Here is a 13,015-nt window from a genome sequence, read left to right as displayed (position 1 = left end):
AGGAATGGAACTCATACTGGTAACTTGTTTTCTAATCTCTAAATCACCATCATCTCCACCATCAGGATTAAAACAGAGGTAATGCACAATGGATGTTTATAAGATGATCACCTGCAACCACTGTTAATATCCCACACCTCCACCTGTCCATCATAGGAGGTTGTCCCTAGCACACACTCATCAAGAAACACGCAGCCAGCGATGCCATCACAGTTGCTAACCAGTGATTTCACTTCCTGTTCAGAGAGATGCCAATGGAATCAAAAAAGAGTTTTAATTTCAGTAATGGCATCTCTACACTGTGGAAATTACCCCACTGTTTCCCCAGATATTGTCTTAAACAGGGGCAGAGACAGGGTGGGTCCCTTCTTAAACACAATAGCTCCTCTCAGGATCATGCTGACTGCATGCCACCTTCCAGTCCAGAAACGGAAGCCAAATGCTTAAGATCTGCCCCCTGCAAACACTCTGAGCCAATGGGCAGTTGGCTTTGTGAGGTGGAAATGCAGGGGCTACCTGGTTGGTCTGTGTGTGGAAGAAATGGAGAGTTCCCTGCCCGGTGCCAACTGCCACGACGCCTCCACCAGGACTCAGTGCCACACATGAGGGTCCCCACTGGAAGGTAGACACTAGCTCCCTGTCAAAACCAAAAACAACACAACTGTGGCTTAAACTCACAGAGACAAACAGATGACTTCTCAATATGAAAATTTCCACCGTCAAGGAACATTTGAGGGTTCTAAGGGTTCAGAAAAAGCTACATTTTCCTTCTCTGTGCTTAGTGCTGGCCTTGGGCATGATTCATTGATGAACTGAAGTAATGCAGGCATCTGCTCATAGGCATCCACTCAGATACACATTTGTCTGTAAATATGCCAAAATATGTTCCTGGAGAGTCCAGCCCCATTCTCGAGTCTAAGAGTTTATGATCTATGGTGTCAAAGGTGGCACAGGGATCAAGTAGTGCAAGATCAGATTTTCACAGAATCCCTGTTTAAACAAGCATATTCATTATATTTAAAAGAGTGTTGTGCTGGAGCTGGACTAGAGTCCAGACCGAAAGATTTCAATTAAAATCACTGAACTGAGCCATGTTAACCATATTATCCCCATGTAGTGATACTGAGGAGTTAGCTTCATTGCTGAACATAGAATTACTAATGGTCTGTCTAACATTATGGATTTTAGTGTTAAAAAAGGATGCAAAATCATTACATATGATAACATTTTAGGAGCTATTTCTATATGGGGGTTACTTAACCTATCGACAGAGGCACACAAAATTGAGCTGTTAATGTTATTGTTGATGATGGTGGAGAAGAATGTCGGTCTTGCTTTGTATATTAGGTTACTGTATTCTTTGTAGGTTTCATTGGGAATTTTAAGTTTTGCATTTATTCTAGCTGTGTTCTGCTTTCCTGCAGTTGAATTACCCAAATATTTATGTGGTGCAATCACATCCATGACACTGATCATAATGAGTGCAAGTTATCCAGCTGAGCATAAATGGAGCCAGAGAGGTTGGCTGTTAAGGTAGATGTTTTGTCCATGAAGAGTGTCTGTATAATCGTCTATGAATCTTTTCTTAAAACAAATACATCTGGTGTTGATGCCTAACGAGGCCCACACATCACACAAAAAGCAGTAGTGGCAGAATGACGTTCCTTCAAATACAGTGATCTCTGAGAGACAAATTCCCATGTTAGACAATAAAACAGTATTTTCCGGTATCATATTATATCATAATGTATCGTTATCGCATCATATCTCTTGTTGACCCTACCCAGCTTCTTGCTGCGAGTCTTCAGGATTCCGCCACCTTATTGCATGCAAATCTCCCTCTTCCACAATCCTCTTGGCCCAGGCATGAGCACCTGAGTTGTTTGGTTCATTCAGAGCTTGTTGCACAAACAGAGCTGGCCAATGGGAGAGGAGGGGGGCGTGGCACTTCAGGAAAGCATGACAGGCCTGAAGCTCATCCAAGTCATCTGTAAGGCAGGGAAAAAGTTAATGCAGGGTTGTTTTCTCTAACACATTCATAACCATGTGTTGCACTTGCATAGAGAAGCAGTGAATGATGCCATGGTTTGGACAAAATCTATCTATATTGATAAATCACTTTCATATACAAGTTGAGGTGAAAGTATGGCAAAGCATGCCTACCTAATGTCTCAGCTCTGTGGTGCATGTCAGCTTCTTTAGACTTTTCTGTTGGGGGGAAAAAAGAAAAAGGCAAAACTGACAGTCAGTTGAACGAAGAGGAGAATCTGTTACATATATCAGTGTCTTCAGAGCAACTATGCTGATTTCAGGAGGACGGAATAGAGTTTGGCATTTTCCCTGTTCCAACTCACCTAGTAAACTTCGTATTTAACACATGAGTTGTGGGACTCTCTCAATCAAGAGGAATCCCTTAAAATGCTAGTGGAGCTAGCAGAAAATGAACATTAGTGGGAGCTAGCAGGACTGTTTACACAAATGAATGTCCTGTTAGCTTTACCAGATTGACAATATAATCAAGGTTTTGCTTTTTATTGTGTCGCATTTTACTCTTTTTTTTTCCACTATCATGATTTCATTTCGGTTTGACATGAATTCCTCTAGGGCTCAAGCTGAGGCCTGATCAACCTTAGGTGAGTCACCTGGGTGAAGGTATCTGACCAAGTGAGACCCAAAACACTCAAAGACCCCAAGGTCCATTACTGAGGATGAGCCCTAGTTTTGCATCAGGAGATGTGTCCTTATAATGACCAAGACTCTGTGATATTCTCCCATCTAAACTGTAAAAATAGCCATTCATCTGTTCTGCTAAATCCTGACACAAATGAAGCGTGTAATTTAATTTCAAGTCATTTCTTCATTATTATGTGAGGATGTAGCCCTTATATGACAGAGTGAACAGCACGAATAACTTTTGTTTCTAATTGCATGGCTTTGGAAGGCTATTCCACTAATGATTTTATTGTAGTGATTTTTTAACTGATCTTTTCAGCCTTACACAGCTTTTTTTATGAATTACACTTCCAGAGAAATGGGACAGGTTACCAAGCCGTATAAGGCATGCTTGGTTGCCAAATATTCTAATTCAGTTCAAATTATTGCTGCAGAGCTGTTTATGTGGGTCATGGCAATTTGGTGAACTTACAAGCATTTGCTGACTGTAACATCACACAATTAAATGAGAAATTGAGTCCAAGAATAAGAAAATATTCTTGCATGAGTCCCACTGAGAGTAAACACAGATTACCAAGCAGCATTTGTTTTCCTACCAAATTGCAGGTAAGTCTCCAACAAAGGGTGCAGGAGTCCATGACGCACATTAGCATACAGGAAGTAGTAACTGGAAAGCAAAAAATGCATGGCCTCCCACTGACCACATTTCATCTGCGCAGAAAAATGGCAAACAGGTATCAAGAGTTTTGATTTTGGAGAGAGGTCAAAGTATCAAAGTGAAGAATAACAGCCACTGACCAGGTGAGTAGGTAAATGAACGAGCATGTCTGCATCACAGTGAAGAAACGTTGCCTTCCCACGAGGGTCCGACCGCATCCAGAAGTGAGCTGTGAAAAACACAAAACATGGTATGCAAGTGATACAGAAACGCTCCTTTTTTTGTACAGAACCTGGAGTAAACAGCTGCACCACCTGACAGTATCAGATGTGCTTTGTCTTTTGCCTCCTGTTCACAGAGGTAGAGCTGCTCAAAAGCCGACCTCATGTCTGGATTGGTCAGGATCAGCGGCTCATCCGGCTCATGAGAAAGAGACGGTTGGATCAAGCTGCAATGGTACAGACCATACATGCAAGACACAACATAAAACCAGGCCAGTAGACAGTAGTCAGCATGTTAGGATAAGCAAGCCAAAGAAAATCAAAGAAGAACTGAATACGTGTACAAGATACAAGTATCTTGTATTGGGAAAGATTGCTTAACATTATTGCTTTGAAACAAGGAATTCTATTTATTTGCCATATCATTGCAGTCACCTCTGTAAACTTCGAGCTAGCTGGGAAAATGTTGCCATGGGCACCCGGCTCTTTGGGTTCCGGGCAAGTGTGAGTACTTCCTTCCAGGTGACAGGGTGCTGTGTTGAGGCCATATCCCTGCCCAGATTCAACAGGGAGTACAGATCTCTCTCCCTCAGACCTGAAGGGATACCATGCCAAACAGAAAACACATCTATATTGTGACTTCAGTTCATACAGAATGCAAATAACAGAAAGCATGTTAGAAAACTAACAATAATATATCAACAGTTGTTAAGCCATGTCTTTATGAATTTATAGCTAAAGTGAAAGCTGCAGAACAACGAAGGTCTACAATGGAACTTATAAGAACCAAAGGAAGAAGAGTTAGGCGGTACTCAGGAGAGGAGTGTAGGTATATCACAGTTGTCTTTACTGATACTGATTATGGCTTGTCATACCAGTGGAACTGAGGGCCACCGCTGCCAGGGCCTGGGCCAGCCCTGCTCCGCTGTACTGAGCCTGCAGCCGGAGCAGGCAATGCTTCACCAAATCGCACAGAGAGTGAGGAAGAGCCTGCAGACTGTCCTTCATCTGGAAAACATGCCATCATTAGTGGCCTCATAGGAGACTCACAATCTCTTTCAAAAAGCACTGCAAACCAAATCATTGCACTGTTCATTTTAAGTGACACCTTTGCCTGAAATCTAACAGACCTTTATCATCACCATCATCATCACCACCAATCTCACCTTTTCAAAGGTGGCATAGTTCCTGAGCTCTTCACAGGCTAAATGGAGGTATAAAGGACTCATGGCTGCCTTCTTCATCATCAGAGCTTGAAGCTACAGTTACAAACGGAAACATACACTAGTCTGCATTTAACGCATATACTCATACTCTTTCAAAAGTAAATCAGAGAGACATAAGACGAACCTGGTTATTAAATGCAGAATCACTCAGTTTCTTTCCATACACATCAAGCTCCTTCTGTACTATTTCCTTTCTGTCCGGCAGGGATAACTGTCCCAGTGGAAACAACACAGAACCTTTCATCTTGCTTATGGTGTTATGGAGGGATGAAGATGTGGTGACACTGAGGACCAGACAGACACCCTGAAGGAATAGATAGTATAGAGAATGTCTAAGAATGGTGTCTAAATGGTGTCTAGACATTGAGCTAAGCCTCATACCTTAAACAGAACAAACTGGTGAGGTTATAAAAGACTGCCTTCTGCCTTAAAACTTACATGTCTTACATGGCATTTAATTACATTTTTTGAGCTTTTCACAGTAAACATTACAAAGCGCTTTTACAGAAACCTGTATGCATGCTCACATAATCAAGTATATTTTTGTGTTGTGTTTCTCTGACCTTTGGAAGGTGTTCTGGTATCCATTCAGAACTTCCTTGACCTCTTGTATCATGCACAAGGTCTGCCCCATCAACAAGCAAGGCCAGAGGTTTGTCTTTCCTGAGCTTAGTCAAATGTGAGTGCCACTCTGACAACAGGTCTCTGATGCAGAAAAGGAGCAATACAAACTTGTACACAATATTTTTCAAGCTGGAGAATATATATTCTCACAACCCCACCTAAAAACTGCAAAAACATTTCCAGATTTACTACACAAACAAAAGGTTTTATGCATAAAGTATCCACACACAAACACACACACACACACACACACACACACACATGTCCATATTGTGTATTTACATATAAGTTGTGCTGGAAGGTAGCTCCTCCTCCTGCTCCTTCCTCTTCCTCAACCACTGGACTAGACAGCGCAGGAGGTGTTCAATGCTGCAAGCAGACAGACTAGCAGCAGTGGAATAGGATATGACATCACAAACAGGCACTTTCTTGGTCTTGTCAGGAGTTCTGAGTGCATGAGACAAGGCAGCCTAAAGAAAAAGAGAAAAAGCAAAAGCCAGTTTCAATTCAATTTAAATGTATTTGTATAGTGCTTCTTAGTTGTACAATTTATCAGTATTTTCTAATGTCATTTGTTTTTATGTGTATGTGCACATGTGCTTTACATAAAGCAGGTTACCATAAAAAGTGTTTTGCCCTCTCCAGGAGCACCCTCCACCAACAGAATCCCCCCTTTTTGCTGACATTGTTGTACTTTTCCTAATGCCATGGAAACCAATTTCTTTCTGCCATGGAATCGTTGCTGCAGGGCTTCCTGATGCACTTCTTGTTCTTTAATCTCTGATCTTAAATCAGCCTCATCTGCTTCCTGCAATTAAAATAATGTTAAAGTTATGCAAGTTATGTATGTTAAAGACATCAAAATAAAGTGGTGCATAAGTCAATGCACATCATTTTCTTTTCTGAATTTGAAGCCTGACCTCCACAAAGAGCTTCTGCAAAGATGCCCACAGATCCTCCATTACAGCATTGGCAAAGTGCTCCAGGCCTTTCACATAGGGCCTTCCATCTATGACCCCACCCCACTCACATGGGTAACTATACACAGATTGAAGAAAATCACCACAGGAAAAGCAATTAACCAACAATCAACACCAATGACATGTTTTGGGCTTGGAAAGCCAGTAGTCTCCATACAATGCTCACTTCTCTTTGACTCTGAAATGGTTGCTGCGGATCCATTTTTTCAGTTCGTCCATTTTAGTTGCAGCTTCCTTGGACTCAGCCACAAAGTCTGCCTTCCAGGTCTCAGGCACTGAACTGGGAACAGTGGATCAGCCCGCAGAGCATCACAGTTACCAGCACATTCTCAGACTCAAAGACACACATTTCTCTCTTGCAGGACAGGCTACAATTGGTGGGAATTACTATTCCAGAAACAGCATCGGAGTGCCGAACATTAAGACTAACACGTGCTGATGTGCAAATTATATGCTATTAATGAAAGGTGTCACTCCAAGGTATAGATAACAGAATTCAATAGGAATCCGGGTGTGGAAGAGGTTTGGGTATACCTGACCAGGTGGGGTGATCTGAAGTAGAAAAACATGCGGTTGTGAGCAGAGCCTGGATACAAGGCCTGAAACTGACGAATCTCCATCTCAGTGATTGACAGTCCAGCAGGGGCAGAGTTCAGCTTGAAAGAGGGAGGAAAGAGGTGAAGCACAGCACGAGAAGCTCACAACGTGTTGATCTAATTTGCTGATCACTTGCCAATTCAGCAATCTCAGTTTCACCTTGGGACTTTTGCAAAACTTAAGATGAAAAAATATTTGATATAACCACCAACAAAAAAAAAAGAAATAAACAACAATTCATATTCTGGTCCTACCCAGCTGTAGTGGGGCAGATCAGGCAGCGAAGACCGGGGAGGCACCAGCCCGTATCTCTCTCCCAAAATTCCCACAAGCAGCTGGCTGCGGCAGACCTCGGACAGACAGAGCTCCACAGCCCGGCCAGACTCCTCCTCGGTGATGCCCCAGCGCAGTTCCACCTCCTGCAGGTAGAGGCAGTGTGGAGCAGCGCGTCTCCTTAGCTCCGGGAAGATGCTGCGCACCAGCACGTCCCTCTCAGCGTGCATGTCTCGGAACGTGGATGAGATGAACACTCGCACCCCACGCCACCTGAATACAGGTGAAAGGATGAAAGGGAATGAAGACTGATTAAAAAAACAGGACCGACAGGTCCGTTTGCCTGCCCTATAATCTCCGATTTATAAGTATTGTGTATTATATGCATATATGTATTATACGTAGTCTATTAACAGACTTTCTTGTTGTATTGTTACATTCAGTTTAATATGTCTACACTTAGAACTACTGACTTTAATGCTAAGAATACCTATGCAACATGTTATATGTAATCTTTGTGCATATTGGCATGCTTCCCCGCCTTTGGCCTGATAATCATCTAATGTATGCAATACAATAAATCTATAAGTGACAAAAACAAGACAGATCCAGATAGCGTGTACAAGACATACATAAAATATGCTCATATGAAACCACTAGATTTGTTTTACAAACTAACTTGCATTTTAGTGTCCTCTGCTATGGTAGTACCTGATCTTGGGTGTAGCAGGCAGTGGCAGGACGTTGGTCGCTTCCTTGGGCTTAGCACCGCCACCTTGTGGAAGAGGGATGTTGTGCAGCTTGTCGATGCACTCTACATGGTCCAAGAGCCTGGAGGAGCCTCTCTCTGAAATAAACCTGCAGGGACAGAGCAAATCACTTAATGGACAGGACAGGCAATAGCAGAACACTCTCACAAGCACATGTGCTCTGTTTTTGTGTTCTTTAATTTTGCCCATATAAGGAAATGTTATCTTAAATGGTATGAATCTTACCTAAGGATCTGCTCACTAAAGCCACAGAGGCTCACAGTTCTTGGGTCATCAAGGTTATGAATTAAATCCCTAAAAAGCAAGCAAAGCAGTTGCATTTAAAAACTGCTTTTAAAAGTTGTCATCTCTCATTACAGGGGCGGTCACATGAAGGAGACCAAACTACCAGGTGGAAACTGGTAGGAGTAAACTGGGAGAAAGATGGAAAAAAACAACATTTAGAAAGCTGCAATATGTTGAAAAGATATTTTCAAATCTAAGCAAAATATGTTGTAATATGTTTTTGAAATGTACTGTTTTTATATGGGCTATCATAAACTGAAACTTACGATGCACTGAATAATATCTTCACCACTAAAGGATCACTGACAGAATCCTTTTGGAACTTTGCAACTTCAGTTTCCACATTCCAACACATAAAATGTTCATCCAGCAAGATTATAGTATCTACCTGTACAACAGAGGGAAAAGAGAGGACCCTGCAGTCTTAACCTGGATATAAAAGGGCCTTAAAGTCTTTGACAATCGATATCAAGCTGAGAGGGGAAAAAATGTGTATAGAGACAGCACCTTTGTCTTCTCCTCAGTCAACTTGGAGAAAAATGTACTGTGAGGTATCCTCTGAGGCACATCATCAAATTCCTAATGGAGAAGAGATACATTATGAAACAAAATAACCGTATATAACAGCCAGACATCAGAGATGGTCCAAATCATAAATAAACATGAACATGACCATTTTTTCACTGTACAGTCCCCTACAGCGTGAGAATTAACTTAGTCTGAAGAAACAAGCGCAGCTTGCGGCAGATCAGTTGCATGTAAGCTAAACGCATAAATATGTATGCAACGCTGACGTGCATGGAAACAAATTTGCAAGGAAATTAATATACATGTTTTTAATACTAATATGCATGTAATAATGTAATCATTGCTAGCAGGACACCCCTTATCCCTGTACCTGTTTGGTCAATGACTGTTCAGCAAAGCAGCAAAGGAGAAGCCTCACCTGCAACAGCTTCACTCCATGTTTCACATTATTCAAAAGCGCATCGGGCTGGAGCTGAAGCTCATGCATGCCTGTGCTGTCCGACAACAGTAACTGTGAATGTTCACAGCAGTAGGTGATCATCATGGCCAGTAGTAGGCCCGCCTCCTGTGACTGTAGCACAGGTGGATTGGTTGGGAGAAAAAGGTGTGCCAAAAAAAGGTCAATTGATGGTGAGCTGATTGGAATTCCCAAACAAGGTGAAGAAAAGGTAATAGTACCAACTAGCATTATGCCACCATTTTTGGCTGGACTGTACTATTAACCAGCTCATCTGTTTTGTTTAGAGTTAACATTTAACCAGGTCATCTGTTTGTTTAGAATATACATTTGGTTGGACTATGCCTTTGACCTTATAAAAGCCATTTTGCAAAAATATTTAGGTGATTATATATTTTATTAAAACACCAACCTTGCAGGTAGACACTGCATGTGTATAGTAAATCAACAGCCTGTCTGGGGGCAGGAACGATTTGTGTATGCCATTCTATAGTCCTTAATCTGACATTTTCAGAAATGTACACTGAAATGTATAAAACCTACTATACATAACTAAAAACATGCAGATGTAAGATAGGTGTACCTAATACACTATAATAAGAGTTTAGATACAAGATAGGTGTTCACCTACCACGATGAATGGTGTCTTTCACATCGTAAATGGAAAAAACACTACAGACATCCCAAAGGCATCTGAAATGTCATATACAGACAATTCCATCTTACCAACGGTGGACGACTGGTGTTCTCCGTACTGTCTGAAATGTCTGGAGGCAGACAGAAGTCGTATACAGGCTTCAAGTGTGGCCATCTCCCCCAGCGGTTCGTGAAGATGATCAGCGTACGTCCGGACAGAGGGGGGATGTTGTATCTGCAGGAGATCTGCACAGCTGTCTCCAGAGCCTGCCGGTAGCGATCCAGGAGCTCCTGGGTGAACCTCCTCTGACTGGGGAACCAAAAGCCACAGCAACTTACCAGGGAATTCAAAATGCAGACCCTGTGTTTTACTCAACTTTGCCTGCTCAGCCCTGCATTAAAGCTTGTTAGACAGGCTTCTATCCAATGGTAAAATTTACTCCACACCTAAACTCAACCCCAAGCTGACAACAAAAAGAGCATGCTGAGTACAGACCTGGCTTTCTGCTGCAGGCTGCGTTTTGCTCTGTAAAGGCGGTAGACGAAAGGGATGGTGAGCGCCACACGGAGCCTCTTCCGGCTGGCTGTGGACCAGTCGAAGCGACTGTAACGCCGACTCTTCGGAATGCTCTTAAGGACCACTTGCAGGAGATCCTTACTGTTGGGCACGGGCTTTATAGAGCCACCAACTAGAATGACCAAGTCATTACACAAAGTGCACAATGTTACCTTGGCAAGTTAGTGATTCCTATCAATACAGGACATGTTGTAACTGCACAGTGGAATAAGAGAAGCAAAAAATATAGAAAGGAATGATGTAAATAAAAAGGAAATGTCTACATGGTTCTCCCAAAACTAGGTCAATGTCCAGGTACTTATGAACAATACTATATGTATTTCACATAAGTATTTGCCTGATATTTATTAATATTCATATTATCATTACTTACACTCCAGCACTGTATGTTTATACTAAGACAATGCCTCATGTTTGGCACTTAGATGTTGTTCCACTTGGTTTGGGTTGTTTTTGGTTTGTTTGTTTGTTTGTGTTTTTTTGCTTGTTAAATATGCACCATATGTATTATTGTCTCTTGATTTGGTATGTGGATAGGCATCTAAGGAAAATGTTTTCTTTGTATGCATTTCCATTTACAAACAGCAAAAAATGTAACTAATCATTTACTAGACATCATTTATAGACATCATTTACTGATGTCTATATCTATAAATTAAAGACATAGCATGACGAGCATCTTCATTTGCCCATCATGATTTGCCCATGTAGGCACCAAATACTGATTACAGTGATCATTCCAGAAATCTGACATTATGATTGGTGCATCCGTAAAGGGATATGAGATATGTTATGAAGGTTGTGTAACACTACTATATTACAGTAGCTTGACTTACTTAACTTGCTGAGCTCCATAATCACTTTATAGGCAGACAGGAAACGAAAAGGGAACTGCCTGCTCTGTATCACAGAAGACTGAAACATGACACAAAGCTTGTCAGTACGGTGTACTAAGCGGTGAAGTGAATAGTTTGAGAGTACATACATCGATGCGAGGAGAAGTGATAGCTGAGGTGAACCAAGACGTCACCTTTGAGGTCAGCCTCTTCAGAATCCTCTTGTGGTGTTCCTCACTGATGCCTTGGGTGATCATATTCCTCAGGTTCCTTAGCATAGCCATGAAGGGCAGTGAGTTACTGTCTGCAGACACACAACAGCAGCACATTTACTATACAGCCTATATTGGGCAGCTCATATTAGGAGTGTAGGAACTGTAGATGCAGCCACTAGCTTGAACATTTTCTATTTCAATTAGAAAAAAGTCATATTCTAAGGCCCCCAGAATGAATGTGAGTGCAGACTGAAGTATGTACGTGCACATGCGTACAATCATATGATCACGTGCTGGGGAGTGTGACAGAAAAAGAGCAAGAGACAGAAATAAAGAAAAATAATACAGAAAAACCAACAAGTAGAAAGAAAGACAATGAGAGAAAATGGGCATATTCTTCCTTAACCTATGAGCTTTTCCCAAGCGGCTGCAGTGTTTCCCTCTCGACTCAGTCTGGTCTCCCATGTGTCTGGCTGCCTCAGCTTCATACGCTGGCCTGCTCTCTCTCTCTGCCACAAACCACTCAGACCACTGCGTGCAAAGGCCTTTATATCAGCTGGGTACCTGGGTGTGTGCACATACGTCTCACACACACACACACACACACACACACACACACACACACACACACACACACACAGACACAAACACACGCTAAAGAGTCAGTAAAGAAAAAAAAAGTATTTGATAAAGAGAAAAAAAGAATCTTTGATAACAAAAAGAATAAATATACTTAAGGGTAGTATGGATAAGGCTACATGGCACCTTTATAAGTGAATCTGTAGCTCAATGGACTTCTGGTATGTAAGAGTGACATAAGGGTGATGAAGTAACATCATGACGCTAGTTGGGAAATTAAACAAATGAGAGCACTTGGAAAACATCGCGCCAATATCTGCTTGTACTTGGCCTGACTTGAAAACAACAGTTTTACAGTTTATTGTGATTGACTTCCTACATCCTAATTTCCAAAAGTTTTCATAAATATCTTGTAAATGAAATTCACTTAACTTAAAGTGAAAGAAAATCAACCACAGAAAATATAATTCTGTAAAACATGTCAATTTCAAAATCGTCACTATAAACATGTTACATGGGAGCTTTCATGTCTTCCCACCACATACAAAGTACAGGATAAACAGCAAAATGTCTCTTTTGAAGTGATCTCATTGTTCAGTTTTCCAACTTCCCTCACCTTTAAGTGCTGTCACATTAAATGTGACAGTATGTAACATACCAGAAATAAACTGAGGTACAATAAGCCAGTAGTCATAACAATCTAGGTCATTTCAACTTGGAAAACTGTACAGCATAACAAAGATCTATGCCATTCACATAGGTGTTATGTCACCATGACAAAGCAGCTCTTATGACAGGTAATGCCTGTTGGAATGTACATATGCTAATATAGGTTCATGCAAGCTGTTATGGCTTATGAAGGAGACATCTAGAATTATAA

General features: G+C 41.5%; 1 protein-coding gene across 5 annotated transcripts in view; it reads right to left on the bottom strand.

The window, feature by feature from the left end:
- The window catches only part of LOC113587747 (telomerase protein component 1-like), a 37,960-nt gene that overhangs the window by 11,274 nt on the left and 13,671 nt on the right, over window positions 1-13,015 (bottom strand). For 4 of the 5 annotated variants that reach the window (XR_014117770.1, XM_081699613.1, XM_027026582.3 and 1 more), the window contains exons 9-36: window positions 11,963-12,120; window positions 11,536-11,645; window positions 11,342-11,420; window positions 10,425-10,617; window positions 10,019-10,238; window positions 9,254-9,406; window positions 8,815-8,886; window positions 8,574-8,695; window positions 8,248-8,316; window positions 7,964-8,110; window positions 7,234-7,525; window positions 6,917-7,038; window positions 6,549-6,662; window positions 6,323-6,440; window positions 6,022-6,210; window positions 5,685-5,872; window positions 5,342-5,483; window positions 4,903-5,082; window positions 4,719-4,811; window positions 4,428-4,560; window positions 3,988-4,147; window positions 3,646-3,779; window positions 3,472-3,560; window positions 3,270-3,384; window positions 2,164-2,208; window positions 1,784-1,988; window positions 517-637; window positions 112-236 (exon numbers count right to left, since the gene is read on the bottom strand). Coding sequence is in view for 4 of the 5 variants with exons in the window: in XM_081699613.1 (XP_081555739.1) it covers window positions 112-236; window positions 517-637; window positions 1,784-1,988; window positions 2,164-2,208; window positions 3,270-3,384; window positions 3,472-3,560; window positions 3,646-3,779; window positions 3,988-4,147; window positions 4,428-4,560; window positions 4,719-4,811; window positions 4,903-5,082; window positions 5,342-5,483; window positions 5,685-5,872; window positions 6,022-6,210; window positions 6,323-6,440; window positions 6,549-6,662; window positions 6,917-7,038; window positions 7,234-7,525; window positions 7,964-8,110; window positions 8,248-8,316; window positions 8,574-8,695; window positions 8,815-8,886; window positions 9,254-9,406; window positions 10,019-10,238; window positions 10,425-10,617; window positions 11,342-11,420; window positions 11,536-11,645; window positions 11,963-12,120 (3,888 nt within the window). In the remaining variant the exon portion in view is untranslated. The remainder of the gene's footprint in view (window positions 1-111; window positions 237-516; window positions 638-1,783; window positions 1,989-2,163; window positions 2,209-3,269; window positions 3,385-3,471; window positions 3,561-3,645; window positions 3,780-3,987; window positions 4,148-4,427; window positions 4,561-4,718; window positions 4,812-4,902; window positions 5,083-5,341; window positions 5,484-5,684; window positions 5,873-6,021; window positions 6,211-6,322; window positions 6,441-6,548; window positions 6,663-6,916; window positions 7,039-7,233; window positions 7,526-7,963; window positions 8,111-8,247; window positions 8,317-8,573; window positions 8,696-8,814; window positions 8,887-9,253; window positions 9,407-10,018; window positions 10,239-10,424; window positions 10,618-11,341; window positions 11,421-11,535; window positions 11,646-11,962; window positions 12,121-13,015) is intronic. The other variant, XM_081699615.1, reaches the window with a different exon arrangement.

Source organism: Electrophorus electricus, chromosome 17 (genome assembly GCF_041902795.1).
Source record: "Electrophorus electricus isolate QZ-2024a chromosome 17, ASM4190279v1, whole genome shotgun sequence".
Lineage (NCBI taxonomy): Eukaryota > Metazoa > Chordata > Actinopteri > Gymnotiformes > Gymnotidae > Electrophorus > Electrophorus electricus.
This window is presented reverse-complemented; position numbering and strand designations above follow the sequence as displayed.